The following is a 21811-nucleotide window of genomic DNA, read 5'->3' as shown; positions in this document are numbered from 1 at the left end:
AACCGTGAGCAGTGAGGTTTCAAAAGGATTGGGTTTACCTTGAACAAATATTTTTTTTCTTTTACCTTTTTTTGTAATGGATGTTTTTCGTATTTTGTATATTAAATATGCATAATACATCATAAACTGATACGATATAATACACTATAAAATTAGAAATAGAATTGGTGGTCTGAGCTTTTGGCTTAAAAAAATCAGATGAATCGTGTCGTATCGCACAGATAAACAACTAGAGATTTGGTTACTGATGGTCTTGTGGTTTCTTTGGGCTATCATTATATAGATATTTGGGTTGCTACCTTAATTCAATAATGGACTCAGTTTTCTTGGACATTTCTAGACCAGTGGAATTATAAAGTGTTTAATAATTCTTTTTTTGTAAGGGTGTCCGGGCCAAAGCCCGACTAATCCCCGGCAAATTTGGAGGCTAAACATGACCCCACTTAAATGTCGCCAATACTCCCCTCCCAGGGCTCGAACTCGGGTTCATGACTATGTCATACCCAAGCATTTACCACTAGGCTGGAAGGTCTTTGACAAGTGTTTAATAATTCTTCTGGGGTATTTTTTATGGATTTGGTTTGTGGTGTTGGATTCTTAAAAGAATTGGTTATTATGTTGATGGATTTTCAAAAATGTTATTGGCCATTTTATAAGGCTTATTTTGGTTATCTGTTCTAGACATTTCCTTGGAAGATGTCCTATTTTTCAAAAATTTATAAATATGAGAAATAAGAGTTATTGGTATGCTATATTATATAATAAGCGGAGGTTGTTGGACCTGTGCAATTTTGATCACTCTTAAGATAATCACGTCTTGCTTTCTGTTGAGATCGATAGATAGTTCCATAATACGACATCTCATGCATGACTAAATAGAATCAATCGGTTGTCAAATTTCAATATCAAATAGATTAGTGGATTGTTTCAATTCCTCTAAAATCAATTGAATATGAAACAATGAATAGTGTAGGGCCTGACAATTTCAAATACAAATCTTTATTCGTAATCGATATGCCCTCTTACATCTTTAAAAAAATTTGCATCTCGCCGTATTATGCAGGTATACAAGTAGTTTGTGTGTGTGTAACAGTTTGATTGTCATTGTTACTATATTGGTTCTTATTTATAACCATTTATGTCTTTTAAGTTGAACTTTAAAGAAATTCAATTTGATTTGGATATCTACTACATTTCTAACACTAGGGAGGGAGGGACATGAGATTTTTTTCGTTTATCAAATGCTTATTCGGGTAAGCGCTTATCTAGTCACATTATCTCAGTGGATGAATATGATAAGAACCAAGAATCTTACAATGGTTAGCGCTTACCGGGTAAATTGTTATACATGATACCGTTTTAGTGAACTAAAATCTTATGTACAAGTAAATGATAGTGTTGATTTTGCCGGTAAGCCTTACCCAAGTAAACTTTTGGTAAACGGCCCCTTAGATGCATTTAGTTTGCTAAATGTGATAACCGAGTATTCAAATATAAAAGTTCGGGGTGATATTTGAAAAGTGATGGCAAGTGGAGGGGTTTAATTTGTGTATGTGCTTAAATGTTTAAAATAATTCCCACTGCCTTAATGTTATTATATATGAGATATTTGCTTTATCTCATGGGAGAGTGTAATTAATTAGTTTAAAAACCTCCACAGCCTCTTATGGTTTAAAGTAAAGTATTGGATAAGATAGTTATCTTATCTCGTTGATTTTAATGGAAAAAAAGAAAAGTGAGTTTTTCTATGTATATTCTCTTGTGTAAAGTAAACAAACATGTAAGGGGAAGAATAAGCTAATTTTATGATTTGTACTTGGATTTGTTGCTGTGATTAATTCATCTTCATCTGCGTGAACATAAGGTTAGTTTAATTTATCAAATTTTCTTATTTGGTATTTGAAATTTGAACCATATGGTTCTTATATGGGGATGATGATAAAAATTGTTTCTGGATGCTATTTTAGCATGATGGTGAGACTGGGTATAGAATTGTATGGTTCTTTATATGGGTTTCTATTATGAAATTGTTTTGATGCCATTATTGGCAAAAATGGTGGGTTTTTGTTATGATTATATCTTGTGAGGAAACAAGTATGACATATCAAGGAGAGGTGTATACTAGGGTAAGGGTGACATATCAAGGAAAAGTGTATACTGAGATAAAGGTGGCATAATCATGAAATTGTGAAATATGGGTTTTGATCATGTGTTTTTGTTATTGCATCCTTGTGATGTGATGACCTTGAGTTATCACATTTGTATGATTTGAAGACTTGGGTTGTCGCATCCAATTGATGCGATAAGATGTTATTATGATGAAGTGGAAATTGTTTTATAACTAGAGGGGATCTGGTTGGCCTGACCTCTAGATGACTTTACTTCTAGTTCATTTAAACCTTCAAAAATATTCAAATCCATGTTAGAGGAACCATAAGGGCTCTGGTTGATCATCTTGTTTAACCAGAGGGTCTCTAGTTGTATTTGGAACTCAAATTCTTTAAGTATTTAACATTTCTTGACCCAGAGGCTTTGGTTAGACGAACCAGAGGCTCTAGTGGGCAAGAGGGGCTCTGGTTGGTAAGACCAGATGGATTCTGGTTGGCCTTTGCTTCTAATTGGCCTTGTTTTTGGTTGGCCTTCCTCTGATTGGTAGGACCGGAGGGGCTCTGGTTCTTAAGAACCGAGGAGCTCTAGTTGGTCTTGCTCTGTATGATGCAAGTTTTACCCATGAAGTATAACTCTGACGAATGAATCTTCAGATTTGTAACTCTGAAATATAACTCTGAAAAATGACTCTTCAGACTTATAACTCTGAAGTATTTTTCACCCGAACTCTGAAGTATTCGTTTTCAGATCTCTGAAGATAAGTTTGCAGACTTCCATACTTGGCTCAAATTTCTTTAATAAAATATTCATGATATTTGGGACAATTTTGATCCTAATAGTTAGTATTACAAATATGGATTTATAAACTTGATTTGGTGGTTTTCACTCTGTAATTGCATGAAAGGGGATTTCTCACTAAACCTCAAGGTCTAGCCCTCTTTTTGTGTTTCAAAAATGTACATTACAGGTCGGGCTCAATCTAAGGAAAAGGGAAATTGTGAGATGTCTTGCTTACATGGGATGCGAAGGATATCATGCTTATTTGTGGTCTTTTTGAAATACTTGTTATATATACAAGTTTTGGATATGGATTTTGTCGAAAAATTTGTTAGCTACTCTTATGTAGCTCTTATTATATTTGGGACCGAATATGTAAATTAATATTTCTTGATATATGAAATATTTGGTTATATTTAAATTTGATTTTGGAGTGTTACACCAGATTTGGTGGAATTTATAATTGGATTTCACCTACGTTTGATTTAAAAGGAAGTTCAAAATGGAAATCCTTAAAATTCAATGAAATCCCACTAACATGGATTTAAAAATTCACTGAATAGTTGGTAATTCAGGAGATTTCATAAAATTTGTTTGTAATAATGTTTTAAAAACATTTGCTTCTAATAATTACTGGTCCTTCAGGAGATTTCATATAATTTGTTTGTAATAATGTTTTAAAATATATTAAAAATATTTGCTTATAATAATTACTGGTCCTGGAAAGTGATGACTTACAATAGGAGTGTTTGTAGAATTTTTTTTGGGAGGGAGGGTGGGAGGGAGGGAGGGGTTGAATACAAACACAACAGATTTTCACTTTGTAATTTTTTGCTCTATACAAATAATTATATATATGTTGCGGAAGTTAGGAAGATAAGACATTTGATCCTAAATTATCTAAATGTGACAAATTTGATAAACTGAAAGAGAGGAAGAAAGAGGGCTCCCTTTCAAATTCGAAGAACTAAGAATGTTATTCAGAGGATGACACCAAATTTACTTCAGAAACACTCTTGAAGATGTTCTTTCAAAAACGGGTGAGTTGCATTGAACGCCAAGAGTGACCTTTTATATTCATCATTGCACTAAATGCATTTTGTCCAACTTATCTACGTGTCTTGTTATGGTTGGTTGATCCATGTATCCCAATACTGTATATTTCAACCTTTGAGTTTTATGTAGACACAATTTTAAATTACTTTATCCTTTAAGTGTGATGAGGGAACATTATAGCAAACAAAGTGCCAATTACATGGTGCATTTATACTTGCTTAGACTAACATGTTGTACATGTTCTCATATTAAGAGAAGAAGTAAGAGAGTTGGTGAGCCAAACTTGTTGGTCAAGTTTGTACTTCAAGATTCAGCTAGCCACTAGTAGTATTTGTTAGACTACTAGTTGACTTTTTATCTTGTACTGATCTTCTTTCAACTAGATGACAAACTAATCTGCTTTGGTGATGATCTTGACCTCACTGTAACTAGTATTCGATTTTGTTGAAAGCTTTTTGCTCTTGGATCAATACAGGCAGTTATAAGACTTTTACATGTGAAAATTCTACCTTTAACTATATTTGATATAAGCTATACATCGGGTTTACCAACTATTTAACATATAAAGGTGCTTCATTAGATAGTTTTTCAATTGATAAAATTGGAACCCTTTATTCGACAAAAGAAACTATCGGATTAGGATTCTATGAAAGTTATAATTATAACCCCATCATTATGTTCAAATGAGTTGCTAATAGTTAAGAAGAGAAGTAGCCCATAATAACATTGAGTGAAGCACCAGGTTGAATTAACGGTTCAAGAACGTAAGTTACCTTTTGTATCATCAAAGGGAATGTGGGACAGGGATGCACTTCGTCATTTTAACTTATCATTTGAAACACAAAATGTATGCAAAAGATTACATACATATATATGAGCCTAATCAAATGAGAACTAATTAGTTTGTGGTAACCGTGACATCTAATCTCAAACACAAATCAATAGATAAATTAGGAAATTTATAATTTTGGTAATTTTTAATTAAAATTTTAATGCAAGGACATTTTAAGTATTTACTCTCATATCTCCTCTCTTCTCTCTCCGTCTTCCGGCCTCCGGCCACCGTCCTCCGGTGATACCAAATGGTTAACAAAGTCGTAAAGATTTTTGTAACATCCATGTTTTATTTTAGTAAACACATACACTATGTAGTCTCATTCATATATGAAATAAATGTGGAATGATCATTAGTTCACCTATGAACAAACATCAAATTGTGCTTATGAACAATGTTCATGTGTTTACTTCTGAACACTATTCAATTTTTTTTGTAAATAATTGGTAATTTATACATACTCAGTTTTTGCTACGTGTATGTGGTTATCAGGTTCACATATGAAAACAATTTTTTTTTTTAATGTTGAAACGAGATTGTTCACCTATAAATAAGTGTTTACTCAGGTATAATTAAGAAATGTAACTGACAATTAATTTTACTTGGAATAATTAAGAAATGTAACTGACAATTAATTTGCATGAGATATTCATAATGGCAAGACATGAAATAATTAAGAAATGTAACCGATAATTAATTTGCATTAAAAGAAAGATCAAATAAAAAATTACATTTTTACCCTTATTAAATAAATTTATCATTTGCATCAACCAAAAGTGTATCTTGTTTTCTATTGGTTCATTGAGGTTTGTAAAGTTAACACCGTATATTGGGTTAACAAATGAACTTATATATATATATATATATATATATATATATATATAGGGAGAGAGAGATAGAGAGAGAGAGACTTTGGATCACGTGAGAACAACCTGTTTTCGTGATACTCGTGAGACCACTTTTTTACATTTGAAACTTCACAGCAAAACGTTGTGAAGATAAAAAAAAAAAGTCGAACATTCACAACGTTTTGCTATAAAGTTTCAAGTGTAAAAAAGTAGTCTCACGGGTCTAATAAAAATGTTGGTCTCCCGTGATCCCAAATATATATATATATATACACACACACACACAAACACACATATCCTGAGGCAAAGCAAACCAATACTCCGCCCAAGTAGAGCTCTAACGACTAAATCGTCGGTTAGAGCAAACCATCTAGTCAAAAAACTCCTTACGAGTTAGACAAACACCTAAACCTGAAAACATGGAAGTGCAACCTCTCATTTCACCTCGATCTGGAACTGCAATCTCCCCCCTTAAGATCTGGACTACACAACTTCATTTGCTTTAAGATCAGAACACCTTCTTCTAACCATTTTGTCTCTATAAATATCGATTAGTAAAGGTTGTTTTTATTTTATATATTGAGTTTTTTAACTTTGGTTTGGATCAGGGTTCATCATTTCTCAAAAACCCGACCAACCCAGCCAACCTTTCCCAACCCAATGCAAAATAATCCAACCCGATGTTTGATCAAGTTGTAAAATCTTCAAACCGCAGGTATTTGGTTGGAATCGATTACGGTTATTTGAACTCAACCCGATGAAACCGCTATCCTTTTATTTCTTGAATTAACATGATTGTTAAATCCCTGTTAATATATATATATATATATATATATTGGAAAATTACACCATCACGTACCCTCCTCGTAAACATATATTTCTAATCTCTTTTTCATCTCTATATAATTTTTTCGTATATACCTTCAGTAAACATGAACATATACATGCAAATTGAGAAAAGTAGTTGAATGTGGTATAATTAAAATTTAAGAAGTTTGGATAAGCTGTACCAAATGATTGATGATGAAAAATGAATTTTGAGTAGAGAAAACAACATATTCAAGGTTAGAAGAATATTTTGATGTACAAAAGTGTCGACTCGACCAACTTGACTAACCCAATCAACCTGTATGGTTTGGATTGGGTTGGCTTGCACTTTGGTTTGAGTTGAGAATTTTCAAACCGCAAACATTGGATCGAGTTATTTAAATGCATTCAACCCAATCAATCTAATCCATGAACACCCCTAGTTGTTGGTTCATTTAAGGTTCTTCCAACGGGTTCTTTTAACGATTATTAGGGAAAATGACCAAATCTAAATGCTTTTACAAACCATAATAATCATCTTGTAATGTTAAAGTCGTAAAAGTTTTATATAAAAAAACTGAAAGGACCAAATTTGTAATTAAAAATACATAAAAAAAGTGGCTACCCTAGTAACAACCCCAAGGTTTGCGGTGAAGTTGTCTGCTTTGCCCAATTCAAAGCTCTCCAAATCCAATCAAAACCATAAGCAACGAGAAATCAAGCGAATCTCATCTTCAATCGATCTCCGACCTTGCCATCCGAGCGATCTCTTCAACCCAATTGAAACCATGTTTCGTCAAGTAGCTAATCGCCTCCTCACGCGATCTACCACCACTTATTCCGCCGCCACTATCCGCCGCCCCTACTCGACCGAGGTCGCTACTGATGCCGCAGCCGGTGACAGTGATTTTGTGGAGTCGTGGAAGAAGGTTGTCCCCAACATCGATCCGCCAAAGACACCGATCCAGTATATGAAACCCCGTCCTCCTACTCCTTCCACTTTGCCCTCTAAACTCACTGTCAATTTCGTCCTCCCTTACGCTTCGGAGCTTTCTCAAACAGAGGTTAGTTTTCCTTGCTCTTACGAATTATGTGAAGCCGTTTTTGGTTTTTGACGATGATATTGTTTGATTGTATTTGGGCTTTGTTGGATTTTCTAGGGTTTGAGATAGCTAATAATGCATATAGATTTTCTAAGTTGTGTTCCATAAAATGGGAATTATCTGGTTTATTCAGAAAAAGTTACAATCCCTTTTAATTTTGTCTTCACCATAAATAATCAATGTCCTCTTGGCATTTCGCTGAGTTTTTGGTTTTGAGATCTATAGCAAAGCGTTCACCTTGCATATGTGCAAGCTTACAAAGTTCTTATTTCGCCCAACAATGATGAATTTATCTGGGTTTTTTTATAGATTGTTCGGGTTTATGGTGTATATAATTACGTGGTTATTCATGCATTCATTCTGTCGACTAATGGTTCAATTTCATCTGGTTGTTTCTTGATTCTTGTAGTGTAGCTTTAGTCTCTGTGACGATGTGGTCATTTTGGATTTCTTTAGAATCATACTCTTTTGAATTATTCTCATTAGAAATGATGGTTTGTTTAGCTCTGATATGTCTAATAAAATGATTAGTTCATAATATTCATGCTTGTCACACCATAAATGTTCAATTTCAACCACAAGGGTGGTGCCTGATTGGTTTGAGCTTGGCTCCAAAGGTCAAAAGTACCAGGAGGTCCCAGGTTCAAATCCAAAGAGGAATAAAGATCCCCTTGTGGCCACAGAGGTTCAAATGCGGTAACTCCGGGCTATCTGCAAAGCAGGTGGTCGCCCTGGGATTAGTCGGCTCGCATAGCGGGTTGGATATCCAGGTTAATAAAAAAAAATGTTCAATTTCATCTGTATCTTTTTATTGAATGTGGTCTGATATGTCCAATATTATTTTGTCTATACTCTTTATTGTTCATATGTTTCCACCTTCTAAAATTTCATTTGGATTTTTATTGTTTCTAAATTTTTTGATTCTCCGTTGATTTATTTTTGCATTGTTCGATCTCTCTTATAGATATTGACACCCATTTTACTCGTAGGTTTTCACATTCTAAATGACTGATTTCCTTTGAATTTTTATCATTCTTACGAATTTTAAATCCTTATTGATTTATTTTTGCTCTACATCTGCGTGGTCTTATCAGGGGTCCTTTGAGTTGTTTATTTTTGTAGATGTACAAATGTACATTCCTGTCTGAAATACTGTCATGACTAACAATCGATTTCATCTTATTCATATATACATAGTTTCAAGCTTTTATAAGGAGGTTTGTTTTTCTTCTATTTTCAAGTTTGCAAAAGCTATTACCATTTTTGAACTATCAATAAGTCATATATGGTTTTTCTTTGGAATGTTTAGGGTCGAGATATCTTATGATCTTTTTCTAATTATACATTCCACAAAACAATCAATTTCATATGGGTATCTTTTGTTTCCAACTGTTTGTGAACCTGGTTATGTCTTAATTTGCAAATGATTTTTTTAGTGGGTTTTCCTTTGAATATTTAAGTTTGAACACCCTTATGATGTGGGCAGTTGGGAAGAATGAATACATATATCGAGTGTGCCATGGATCCAGATTGTTGGGTGTGCCAGTGTGGTGACTGGTATTTTTTATAAAATATGGAATATTTGGGTTTTGACATGTGTGTATATGTATAAATGCATGTGTATGTTAAATAAACATACGATTAAAGATAACTACCTTAACAAATAAGCAACATACAAATATTGAAACCTTCGCCAACTAATCCATTAAAGGTTAAAATGAAAAGGCTACAATCACCTCTAGTATTCTAGTTCACATCAAGTGAGATATGACACTCTGCCAGTGTGATGTTCTTTAAAGCCAGGTTCGTTAAGCTGCACATCTTTCCATTGAATTTTACGATCTTGTCAAACATTTGCATCTTAACCCATTCTCTGATCTTATTACAAGGTTTTATTTAGGCATCAACCATATGAAAAACTTTTTGCATTACAAGAGGCTTCATTCTTCCAGCAAGGGAAAGAAAGGGTTGGAAGTAGAATATCACTTGGTTTCATTGGGTTCTCGTTTTTCTTAGTGATGTTCCATTCATTGTTTCATCTTGGGGGGTTATGAAGAGGGCTGAACTTGATCCAGACCTCATGATTGCTGAGCAAGCGACACTTCATTCTGGTTATATTGTTGATCTTATTCCCAAAGGGTTGGGACCTTCGTTCTAGAGGTCTCACATTCAAATCTCAAAGGTGCAATGATTCAATAGCTGCCACGCCCATTGGCTGGAAGGCGTAAAGTTTGCCTCATCCATTTGGAGGGCGCTTTGCATGGTCCCGTCGACTAGTTGTGCTAAACTACCACAATCTAAGCGTTCACTAATTAAGCAACAATGACTCTAATGATGCATGAAATAGTTGCACCTTGTGAAAAGATTTGCCCTACAACATGCAAATTGGGTGGGGACTACTACCGTTTCTGTTCACTACTTTATTTGTGTTGTTTCTTCTGATCCAATCTTATCTAGTCTTTCATCTGTCTTGTGGTTTTATCTCCTCTTTAAATTTATTTCTGTATTTTATCATGTATTGCTTGTAAGAGATGCAAATTCTGATCATATCTTAGTTGTTGAAAGACTAAACAGTTTTATGTTGATAACCCATTTTTGGGAAGGCCAAAACCTATAATGTACCAAAGAGTTTTATGTCGATAGCCCATTTAGCCGTTGATTAAAGTAGGATGAATGTGGTAGTGATTCTTTTCTCTTAGGAATTTTGTGGAAAATAAGTGGTCTTCCTGAGAATTTCATTTGGTTGATATTTACAGGTTGATATGGTGATAGTTCCAGCAACAACTGGGCAGATGGGTATTTTACCAGGACATGTACCCACAATTGCTGAGCTCAAACCCGGGCTCCTCTCAGTCCACGAAGGGAATGACGTGAAGAAATACTTCATCAGCAGTGGCTTTGCTTTCGTGCACTCAAACTCATATGCAGACATATTGGCTGTTGAGGCTGTTCCCCTTGACCAAATCGATCCAGCCCAAGTACAGAAGGGTCTGAGTGAGTTCACTCAGAAGCTGAGTTCGGCATCAACCGAGTTGGACAAAGCTGAAGCCCAGATTGGAGTGGATGTTCATAGTGCTCTTAACTCTGCTCTTACAGGTTAGTGTTAATAAGAGTTTGTTGTGATCCTTTTTAACTCAAAATAAGAGTTATCTCTCAGAAACTTTCTTTATGCATATGAGGAAAGAATGTTTTTTGTGGCCGAATTTGGGATATAATATGTATCACCATTTGATATCAGTTTTATCAAATTTGGTTTTCTTTAAACTTCAATAGAAATTCAAGACTTTGGTTATGAAAATGGAGTTTTGAGATTTGGACAAAAATACCTGTTGTTCATATAAAATGGACAATTTCTGTTACTTACTTGCACTGAAATTGACAAATAAACAAATGAAATATTACAATACTAATTAAGACTAATTAATAAAGAATATTGATAAGATAATTATAAACAAATGAAATATTACAATAATAATATGAAGGATCAAAATTAAGGATTGTTATCTTTGATTGATGTGTGAATATCTTTATCACCCTCAAGGTGGACGTCCGTTGGAAAAGTCCAATCTTGGTAAGTAGTGCGTAGAAGCGTGTTATCGGTAATGGTTTCGTGAGAGCATCTGCTAACTGATCGTCACCAGGAATATGTTGAACCCGAATAGTGCCGAGCTGGACTTGTTCACGAACAAAATGAAAGGCCAATGCAAGGTGTTTCATGCAAGAGTGAAAAACAGGATTGGCAGCGTGGTGAGTGGCACCAAGATTATCACAATAAATATTCGGTTGATGTATTAATTTAATACCAATCTCGGTGAGCAAAGAGCGTAGCCAAAGTACTTCGACCGTTGTGTCAGCTATTACTCGAAATTCTGATTCAGTTGAGGAACAAGCTAAGACACGTTGCTTCTTGGAGCTCCATGAAATTGGATTGCGACCTAGGTAGACTAAGTAGCCGGTGGTAGAAATATAGTTATCTGTTTCTTGAGCCCAATCTGCATTTGTAAAAACATGGAAGAATGACTGTAAAGCTGAAGACCATGATGAAAGGTACCATTAAGCTACCATAGTAACCGCTTGAAAGCAAGCCAATGATCATTTCAAGGACAATGCGTATATTGTGATAGCTTATTGACAACAAGGCAACATCAAGTCGGGTCAAAGATAGGTATTATATAAGCTGCCAAGGATGGTTCGATAGTTCATATGGTTTGGAATGAGTGAGGTTGTGGCACAAGTGAGAGGAGGATTTAGAGCTACAGGTGGATACAGGTTTGGAGTCATGCATGTGATACTTTACTAGGAGGTCATGAAAGTATTTAGTTTGATTGAGAAAAAGACCGAAGGTATTTGGTATGACTTCAACACCCAAATGATAGGAGAGGGGACCAAGGTCCTTAAGAGAGAAATGAGCAGCTAGAGTGTTGATGAATTTTGTTAGGTGAGAGGGAGCTGGACCAGTGATGATAATTTCATCAACATAGACTAAGAGGTAGATGGTGGCATCACCATGTTGGTATAAAAATAGAAATGGGTCGGAGATGGAGTTTCAAAAACCAAAGGAGATGAAAATGGTTTTAAGTTCGGTATACCAAGATCTTGGGGCTTGTTTAAGGCCATAGATAGCTTTGTTAAGTTTGCAAACATAGGTTGGATTGTCGTTATCAACAAAACCAGTGGGTTGGGACATGTAAACATGCTCATGAAGGGTTCCTTGCAAAAAGGCATTGTTTATGTCGAGTTGGCGGAGGGACTATCCTCAACTAATGGCTAAGGATAAAATGAGACGAATAGTGGTAGGCTTTATGACTAGACTAAAAGTTTCGGAGTAGTCAAATGTTAGGGCGTTGGTGAAATCCCTTTGCAACAAGTCGTGCTTTACATCGTTCAACGGAACCATCTGGATTGTATTTGATGCAAAATACCCGTTTACAACCTATGACATTTTGAGAAGCATGAGGGGGAACGAGTTTCCAAGTGTTGTTACGGGTAAGAGCATCAAACTCAGGTTGCATGACGTTGCACCATGTTTGATGCTTCATTAGTGTGGCAAATAAGAGGTAGAGAAAGGGTGCACCACTTGTGAGTAGTTAAATTAAGGGAGTAAGATGGTGTGGAGCATAGAGTGGAGTAAAGGAATTGCGACTCAACAAACTTGACATGTCGTGAAGTGTAAATTTGTTGGTTTTTGGATCGAAACAGTGATAGGCACTTTGAGTAGGAGAATAACCAACAAAGATATATGGAGTGGATTTTGGGTCCAATTTGTGGGCGTTGTATGGTTTTAACCATGGATAGCATAAGCAACCGAAGCTTTGAAGTTTAGTATAATTAGGATTGGTATTGAAGATAGTAAGATTGGGGTGAATTATGAAGGGTAGGGGTTGGGAGACGATTGATTAGGTATGTAGCAGTAGTAAAGACACGAGGCGAAAATTTAAGAGGTAAATTTGCATGAGATAGGAGTGTAAGACCAGTTTCAACAATGTGGCGATGTCTCCATGCGGTCACTAGAACAGGTCCCAGGCCAGGCCTAAATCAGTCCTAAGTTTTTTTGTTCTCTTAAAAATCAATTTTGAACGTAAAAAATATTGTTTGAAGATTTTCTTTTTTGGGCAATATCTTTTTAAATACACTTTAAAATCTCTAATTCGGTCATTCAAATACACTTTAAAAACATTTTTAATACAAAAATGTTATAGATGCTTTTATAGTTACGGTTTTTAAGATTTAGTATTGGAACGCTTACAAAAACTTGAAAAACGTAAAAAGAAACTTAAAAATCTTATAGAAATATTGAAAAACTCGATATATAATTTATAAAAGATTAACTTATTAAAAAAAATCGGGCCTATGTATAACCAGTCCCGATCCAGGCGGGACTAGGCCGTGAAATTTCCTAAAAATCATAACAGGTTAAGGATCATCAGGCCGGTCCCAGTCCCGGTCCTCCGCCAGTCCCAGGCCGGGCCAAGCCCATTTGTCCATCAATGCGTTGGTCATCAAAAATATTTCTCTAACTTAAATACGTTGTTTCTCAATTCACATACTCCTTAAATATTACGTATATCTCATTCAACTACTTTTCTCAATTTGCATTTATATGTTCACATTTATTAAACATATATACAAAAGAGTTACATAAATATGAAGAATAGATTAAAAATAAATGCATATGAAGAAATTACATGATGGTGTAAAGCCTCCACGGCATTTTCACGCCCCTCTAAGGTGCACCATACGCTCTACTGGAATATGTTTAGCCATTCTTTCACTTAGATGGATCCGCTTCTAAAGAGCTTGGGATATCCCTTTTCAGAGTGGATTTTCCTTGATTTCAGTCTATTGGGTATTGATCCAGTTAATTAGGTTAAATGTGCCTTACCCACATCATCTCTCGTTATTCCCATGATTCCACGTTGCACCTATTCTACACAACCGTCGGTTCACCCATGTTCCGATAATCTAAAATCGCTTCTACGAACGTCCCTAGCCCCCTTTACTAATAAGGAAAAGAAAGCCTCCCACCAGGGAAGGATCCGTCCAGGATTCCTCTGTCTCTTTTGTGTTCAATTGATTCTTTTTTTCTCGTCCACTCAGGGGGGTGCAAATCCGGAAAGATTGCCTAAGTTCGAATCCCATATTCAAGGAAAGTCTTTGCCATGTCTAACTGAAATGCTCCCAGCATATAAGCCTATGGTTCCTCGGATCTTCCTGCTACTGCCCTTCCCCGCCCTTGCCTATACATGTAAGCTTAGTGGGTAATTGTCCAATGTACGGGACTTAAAAACATGATAAATTCAAGAAATAAAAGGATATCGGTTCATCAGGTTGGGTTAGGTTCAAATGACCGTAATCCAATTTCAACCAAATACCTACACTTTGAAGATTGTACAACTCGATTAGACATCGAGTTGCTTCAAGTTGAGTTATTTCTTGTTGAGTTGAGTTGGGTTGGTCTAGTTCGTTGGGTTCTTAAACACCCCTAGTTTCCACTACCAGTACTGTCAATATTATTCCACCACCCCACCCACCCCACCACCAAGCCACAATATTGTTCCTCGTCACACTTACCCTATCCATTCCTCATCTTTAATTTTACTAAAATAGTTTCATTAGCTCCCAGGGTATTATAAAATGAGACCACACCCACCACCCCCTCGCACACCCCACCAACCCCACATGCATATTCCAATTCTTTTATGAGATTTCATTACAATTTCTATCAACCAAACGCGTGTTCAAATCATCAAATTTCATTCGAATTCATTCAAAATCAAATTCATTTGATAAATTTCAATTGAACCAAATTTCATTCCACGCACCAAACACCCTCTTATGGTTTGAGTTTTATAATGGAGTGGTTATTTAATTTGGGAATACTATAAGAGCTTCCCCTTATGCAATTGGATATGCTTGTACCAATCCTTGTAAACATGATGATGAAAAAGGACATAAGAGTTGGTAATGTTGCAACATGGAGTCTTATAATAATAGTTTTACATGCTTTATTAAAGAAAAATACATATTAAAAATCAATAATTAAATGTTTAAAAGTATATTTTAATTATAAATCAGAAGAATTACTTTTAAATAATTTTAATTATAATAGCACTAATTAGTTAAGTAATATTATGAATACGTTTTCAGTAACATGAAACAATGGTGAGAAACAGATATCTTGTAAACATCGACGGTGGTTTACCAGCTTCAAAAGAACAACCCGGGTTTGCTAAACCAACCCAAGTTAACCTATCATTGTGTGTTAAGTTAGAACTTGAGATTGGTTCAATCACTTAAACTACGTTAAAGTTAATTTCCCTTTCGATTATCGAGATACATGATTTTAACAAATAATTAGGCATGTTCTCACCGATTGACGAGGTCACGACTTCGGGTCCCGTTGAACGGCTTTGGTTTCTATGAGTTAAACATTGGTTTTCACGATAACATCAAGGGTAAAATCGTAATGTGACATTATCCTTGTGGGTAACAGTTAATCACGAATTTGAATGTCATATAACAAAAATATCTTGATTATGGTTGAATTTCCCGAATAAAATAAAATTTTAGCGCACTTCAACTTGCAAGTTGTAATTGCTGAAAGCATAATAATTCACAAACGCATCTCGACACATGCAATAATTCGAATGATTATTCATTAAAATGACACCATTATGCACTCAAACTAATGATGCTTATAGAACTACAATTGTCAACTTTCAAGTCAAACATATCAAACCACAAAGGTGGTGTCGGATTGGTTTGAGTTAGGTTCCGAAGGTCAAAAGTACCTGGAGGTCCCAAGTTCAAATCCAATGAGGAATAAAAATCTCTTTGTGGCCACGGAGGTTCAAATGCGGTGACTCTGGGATATCTGCAATGTAGATGGTCGTTCTGGGATTAATCGGCTCGCATAACAGGTTGGATTTCCAGGTTAATAAAAAAAAAGTCAAACATATCAGTTTTGATTTACAAAATTAATATAAATGCATTCAAGTTTTTCTTTAAATCAAAAACTGTATTAAAAGTTGATATTAAATATGTTAGACGTTATGATAAATTTTCAAATTCATTATGTGGCCATCAATAATGAGGAAGTAAATACCATTTTTGCCCTTTGTACATCATCGGAAATTTTTTAATATTTTTTCCATTTTTCCATCAAAATACAGGTCTGAAATGTAAATTTATATAATCTAATCATACTTGGATGATTCTTAAATAAACAATACCTATATTACGACCATTATATTTTCAATATAACATCACAAATGAATTACGATATATATATATATATATATATATATATATATAGAGGCATGGCAACGGGGTGGGGATGGGGCGGGTTTTGTAATCTCCGGCCCCGGTTTGTAGTAACGTTCCCCGGCCCCGATCCTCGGCAGGTACGGAGATTATTATCCCGTACCCGGTCAAATCTCTAACAATCTCCGATCAAAACCCGGTAAAATCCCGGTCAATCCCAGTAAATAGTATCCTTTATTTTGATTATACCGGGGATCCCCAGCCCCGGCTCCAGGATCCGTTTTAGCGAGGAATCCCCGTTCGAGTCGGGTGAACCGAGTTCCTCACCGGGTCGGGACAAATCATCATCCCTATATATATGTAATGATATAAATCATACACACGTTTTATTTATACGAATCATGTATAAAATATCAAGTAATGAAATAAAAATATAAAAAGTGGTTGAAGGGTATGATTGTCATTTTAAAGTTGATGTTTTAAATAATTAAATAAATAAAAGAGTTAAATGCAAATTTGGTCCCTGTGGTTTACATAGATTAACGAATATAATCTTTGAAAAGAATTTTTAACGAGAAACGTCCCTATAGTTTTATTTTTGTAACGGATATGGTCCCTCATTCTAACGTCGTCAATTAATTTCCGTTAGCGGCCTTTCTCTTCCTTAACTTTCAATTTTATTAACAAATTTAGTCCCTCCAATTACTTTTCATTTTTATAATAGATTTCGTCTCTCCAAGTCTTTCAACTCTTGTAACAGATTTGATTTCTTTCTCTACTTTTATTTTTAGGAATTGACCCTCCATGGGTAAGAGACGTCATCTTCACTTACCCAGTAAGACTGTTCATTCTTCTCATTGCTCTTACCCGTTACAATTCTTGACCCTTGTCATGTTCATCCGATGAGAAATTCATCCGATAAACACTTACCAAATAAGCGTTTAATAAACGGCCCCTTAGTATTATTATGATGAAAAATGTTATAATTTAACACTACTCAAATTTTCACTATTCATCATAATAAACTAATAATCTTCAACATTTTAATATATTTGACATGTATATTAATTATCATTTATAGTGTATATTAATTAGTTTAAATAAATTAGTTAAATTTATATTTTTATATCTTATTTAACTACGATAGTTTTTATATTTTAATTAATTTTAATAAATTACTTGGACATGGAAACTTAGTTTTAACAGTTTCTTAACTTTCAACTAATTAAAACAAAACATTTATTAATAAAAACGAAAGTCGAGGGAGAGGAGGGTCACTAACAGAAATTAATTAACGACGTTAGAGGAAAGAACCATATCCGTTATAAAAACAGAACTAAAACATCCCTCAATTCTTGTCAAGGACCTTATTTGTTAATTTACGCAAACTATAAGGACCAAATTCGCATTTTTTAAGCAATTATTGAGTTGAAAACCATTTGTTGGGTACCAAGCAAATGAATCATCAAACTCATCACATGACATATGAAGATGCTTGTGATGACTCACTTCCACATAATGAGGAATAAGTTATTGAATAATTATTACTTCATTTTATTTTATTTTATTTTGAATATAATATTTTTTTTATTTTCAATTATTCACAAAATCCGTATTATTGTATTTTATTATAACTACTTTGGTCTATTTTTTTCTATTATTAATTTTGATCGTGGTTTAAATGTTTCCATTAATAATTAAACGCATTTTGGACAAAATTATCCATCTAATCAAACTTTATACTTATTAAAATAAACCAGTTATTAATTTTACTGTTTATTAGTACTGAAATGTCTTTTTACTGGTCATGTTGAAATAATATTGAAGTTAAATGCAAAAAGTACCACAATTTAATGCTTGTAGTTAAGAAATTAGATCCAATCGACAACGTAGTTTATATATTTCATCTGATAAAAGTTATAAAAATATTTGTATTAAACTTTTATTGCAAAAATATTTTGCCTAGCAGTTCAAAATTGTTGCCAAATTGGTGTAATCAATTATCTGCAAAGTTGTCTGATGTGTTCTTAGTCGAATTTCTGTTTCTGAGGATTTTCGAAATCTTTTTGTTGACTTCGACAGATTTTTATCAATGTGTTAACCTATTATAACAAAAAAAAAACAGGTTCTACTTACGAAAATCGGTAAAGCAATTAGACCGTTAAAGCCTTATAGGTTCGCCACTATCTTTGTCAATTTATTAATTGTTATAATTTCATTTTTAATTAAATTTTAAATTTAATAAATGATATAATTTTTGTTCACAAACATGAACACCTTTTGTCCCTATATTTATTGTATGGGTGAGCATGGGTCCGATTGGATTGGGTCAGGGCAAAAAAGACCAAACCCGATCAGGGTTCGGGTATAAAGACCCCCCCCCCCCAGATGGCAGGTCGGGGATCGGGGAATGTTGGGGTCGGGGCAGGTCGGGGATCGAGCATGTGCATGCATTTTATATTTTTCTTGTTTTTTGCCTTGTGGACCTGTGCATGGCTGGATTATGGCATGCAAATTTGAAATTTTTGGACTTGTGCTGCTATGCATGGGAATATCCGAACATGCAACAACATTTTGACCTTTTTTGAACTTGTGCATGACATCGAGCTTGTGGTAAGGTCGTGCGGTGGTTCCCGATGCAGTGGCCGGTTTCTGTCTTTCTGTAATCTAACAACTAAAGAAGAGAGGAGATTGTGCAGTGAGTGATAACGAGCAAAGTAGCAAACTGCATACAACAAATTGGAACTTCTGCCTACTGAATGATCGTCGTGGAACAGGAACATTGGAACTTCTGTCTTATAAATTCTTATGTCGATCGACTTCTTGTTTCTTTAAACCATAGTGGTAGTGTTACGTACGGTTTTCAGGGTCTAGGACTTTAGGTTTACACACGATTAAAGACTAATAATCAGACTAAGGTAGAAAACTAGGAGGAGAAAAATTTATATCACATGCAATTCGGGTTTTGTATGGGTTCGGCACTGTGACCTATTAACCCGCTCATATACTACAGGTTCGAGGGCCGGGTAAGATCGGGTATATCGGGTCGGACAATATCGGTTTTATTCGGGTTGGAACGGGTTCTATACAACCCTAATTTATTGTATTATCAATTTTAAAGAGTAAACTACAAATTTGGTCTATGGTTTTTCAAAAATAACACTTTTCATCCATGCGGTCCTGATATTACAATATAACCATTATGGTTTGTAAAAGTGTCCAGATTTAACCCCTTCCTTTAATGACCGTTAAAAACAATTCTTACATAAGGCGTATTTTTTTCTTTCATCAATTTCTTTTGTAATTTACCCAATCAAAAACCATAGAAATCAAATCATAAAGCAATTTTCATCGGATAAAAGACCAAATCCGGAATTTAACGTAATTCTTTAACATGTCGTTGATTGGATAAAAGACCAAATCATAAAAGCAATTTCATTGGGTAACCATAGAGACCAAATCATAAACGGACGAAAACGCACCTCATTTAACGGAATTTTTTAACAATCGTTAAAAAGAAAGAGACCAAATCTGAACACTTTTATAAACTATGATAATTATTTTGTAATTTCAAAACTGTAAGAACAAAAATTGTTATTTCCATAAACTATATGGACCAGATTTGTAGTTTACTATCTTAAAAAATAAGAAATGAAAGCGTCCATAGACATACGGAAAGGCTCCACGTAGCGGTTTGTAAAAATTAAGACAATAATAAACCACATAGGATCAAGAGCCACAATAATATTAAATAAAGAAATGGAATCTAAGTGGAGTATGAACCAGCGAAATCCTAGCCGTTGATTCCGATGATGACTCATGATAGAAGACGACAGCGTTTCAGAAAGAAAAGATACGAGAAAGTTCATTTTTAATGAAGCCAAACGTGTATTGTCGGAAAATAATTATCATATTTTCCAGTTCTCATGTCAATATTTATTTTTAATTTATAAATAATTAATAATTGTTTTTGTATTATATGCCTCAATGAGTATTATTAAAACATTTAATATCCATTATTTTCTTAAATTATAGAATAAGTTTAATTTTAAGACTTGGAATCATGTGAGAACAAAAAAATTTCGTGAGACCCGTAATATCAATTCTCAACCTTTGGATTAAATCTACAATCTAAACATTCATAATCATAAAATTATCATGAGATTTCTCAATAATTACAAAATGTCATTATGCAACTTTAAATCATTAGATCATTAGTTTATAAAGTTGATCATTGAACATAAATTGGTCTTACCGGTCACGAAAAATCTTTGTTCTCATATGAACCCAACCCTCAATTTTAATCCATAAATTTTACAATTTTGATCCATTATTAAAAACATTTAATATCGTTTTTAATTCTAAACTTTAAAATTTTGGATTTGGTCCCTCATGTTTGTTAAATTCCAATGGTTTCTGTCACTTTTTTCTTCTACAAATTTAAATAAATGAGGGATATCTTAGTCATTTTTATTATTTTTATCATATTAAAATTAAAAAATATTATACTTTAAATTTTAAGTCGTAAAATAAAGAAAAGAAAATCAAAAAGACAAGTGAAAGGTGGTGGTTTTTTTATTTTAATATAAAAAATAAAGAAAATAGTGAAAATGATTAAAATACCTTTTATTTAACTGAAGTTAATAAATAACCTTAGATAGAGGGGTCAAAGTCGTTGGAAATTGACAAACATGAGGAGTCAGATCCAAGTTTTTAAAGTTTAGCAGCAATCTGAATTTACTCTCAAATTATTAAATTTAGTTAATAGAGAAAAACATAAGTTATATGGTTGGATGAGAAATCTCAGCATCGTTTAATTAGAACTAGAAGGGTACTCACGCAATGCAACGAGATACATCTTGATTTTAATATTTTATTTTATTCTTTATCTCACTCGATGTTATAGTATGGTCTTATATGATTTTGAAAAAACGATGATGTTTTTATTTTTAAATAAAATATAAATTAGAAAATATTATAAAAATTTGACAAAAATATATCGATATTAATATCAAATTAACAATTTAAAATTCATATTTTTTGTGTAATTTTTAATTCATTTTTTTATATAATTTAATTTATGTTCAGTAACGAAGTAATTTATATTTGGTTCAATAATATAGTTTTCTTATAAAGATAATAATTAATTATTTTGTTAAAACTCGATAATTATCTTAATTATATTTTAGACTTTTTATATTTTAAAATAAGATGTTTATCCTATATTTGATTATGTTTATCCGCAGTTAGTTACACGAATTCAAACATGGAGCTTTAATAAGTTGTACTTATGCATAATTTACTTGTAATCTTGAATTTTAAGTAATATGCATCAATATACAGTACTTCATGCATAAAAAATGATTTTTAAGACTTTTTGTCAAATGTTTTATAATATAACTAGAAGCGTACTCGCGCAATGCAGCGAGATACATCGTATTTTTAATATTTCATTTCATACTTTATCTCAGTCGATGTTATAATATGGCTTTATGTGATTTTGAGAAAGCGAT

The 21811-nt window shown here is 33.8% G+C and overlaps 1 protein-coding gene across 1 annotated transcript; it reads left to right on the top strand.

Moving 5' to 3' along the window:
• Nucleotides 1–7066: 7066 nt before the first annotated feature.
• Nucleotides 7067–10833, top strand: LOC112523549 (ATP synthase subunit delta', mitochondrial-like). Its single transcript, XM_025133196.1, has 2 exons — nucleotides 7067–7496; nucleotides 10292–10833. Exons 1-2 carry the CDS (start codon nucleotides 7221–7223, stop codon nucleotides 10634–10636), a joined length of 621 nt encoding a protein of 206 aa, XP_024988964.1. The 5' UTR covers nucleotides 7067–7220; the 3' UTR covers nucleotides 10637–10833.
• Nucleotides 10834–21811: the final 10978 nt, after the last annotated feature.

Source organism: Cynara cardunculus (assembly GCF_001531365.2).
Source record: "Cynara cardunculus var. scolymus isolate 2C chromosome LG 12, CcrdV1, whole genome shotgun sequence".
In the NCBI taxonomy this organism is placed as follows: Eukaryota; Viridiplantae; Streptophyta; class Magnoliopsida; order Asterales; family Asteraceae; genus Cynara; species Cynara cardunculus.
The sequence above is the reverse complement of the archived record's forward strand: the minus strand, read 5'-3'. Positions and strand labels throughout refer to the sequence as shown.

Excerpts from the sequence above, each read along its gene's own strand:
- LOC112523549 (XM_025133196.1), top strand. The coding sequence starts at position 7,221 with ATGTTTCGTCAAGTAGCTAATCGCCTCCTCACGCGATCTACCACCACT. Across the intron at positions 7,497-10,291 it reads CGGAGCTTTCTCAAACAGAG|GTTGATATGGTGATAGTTCC; the intron begins GTTAGTTTTCCT and ends TGATATTTACAG.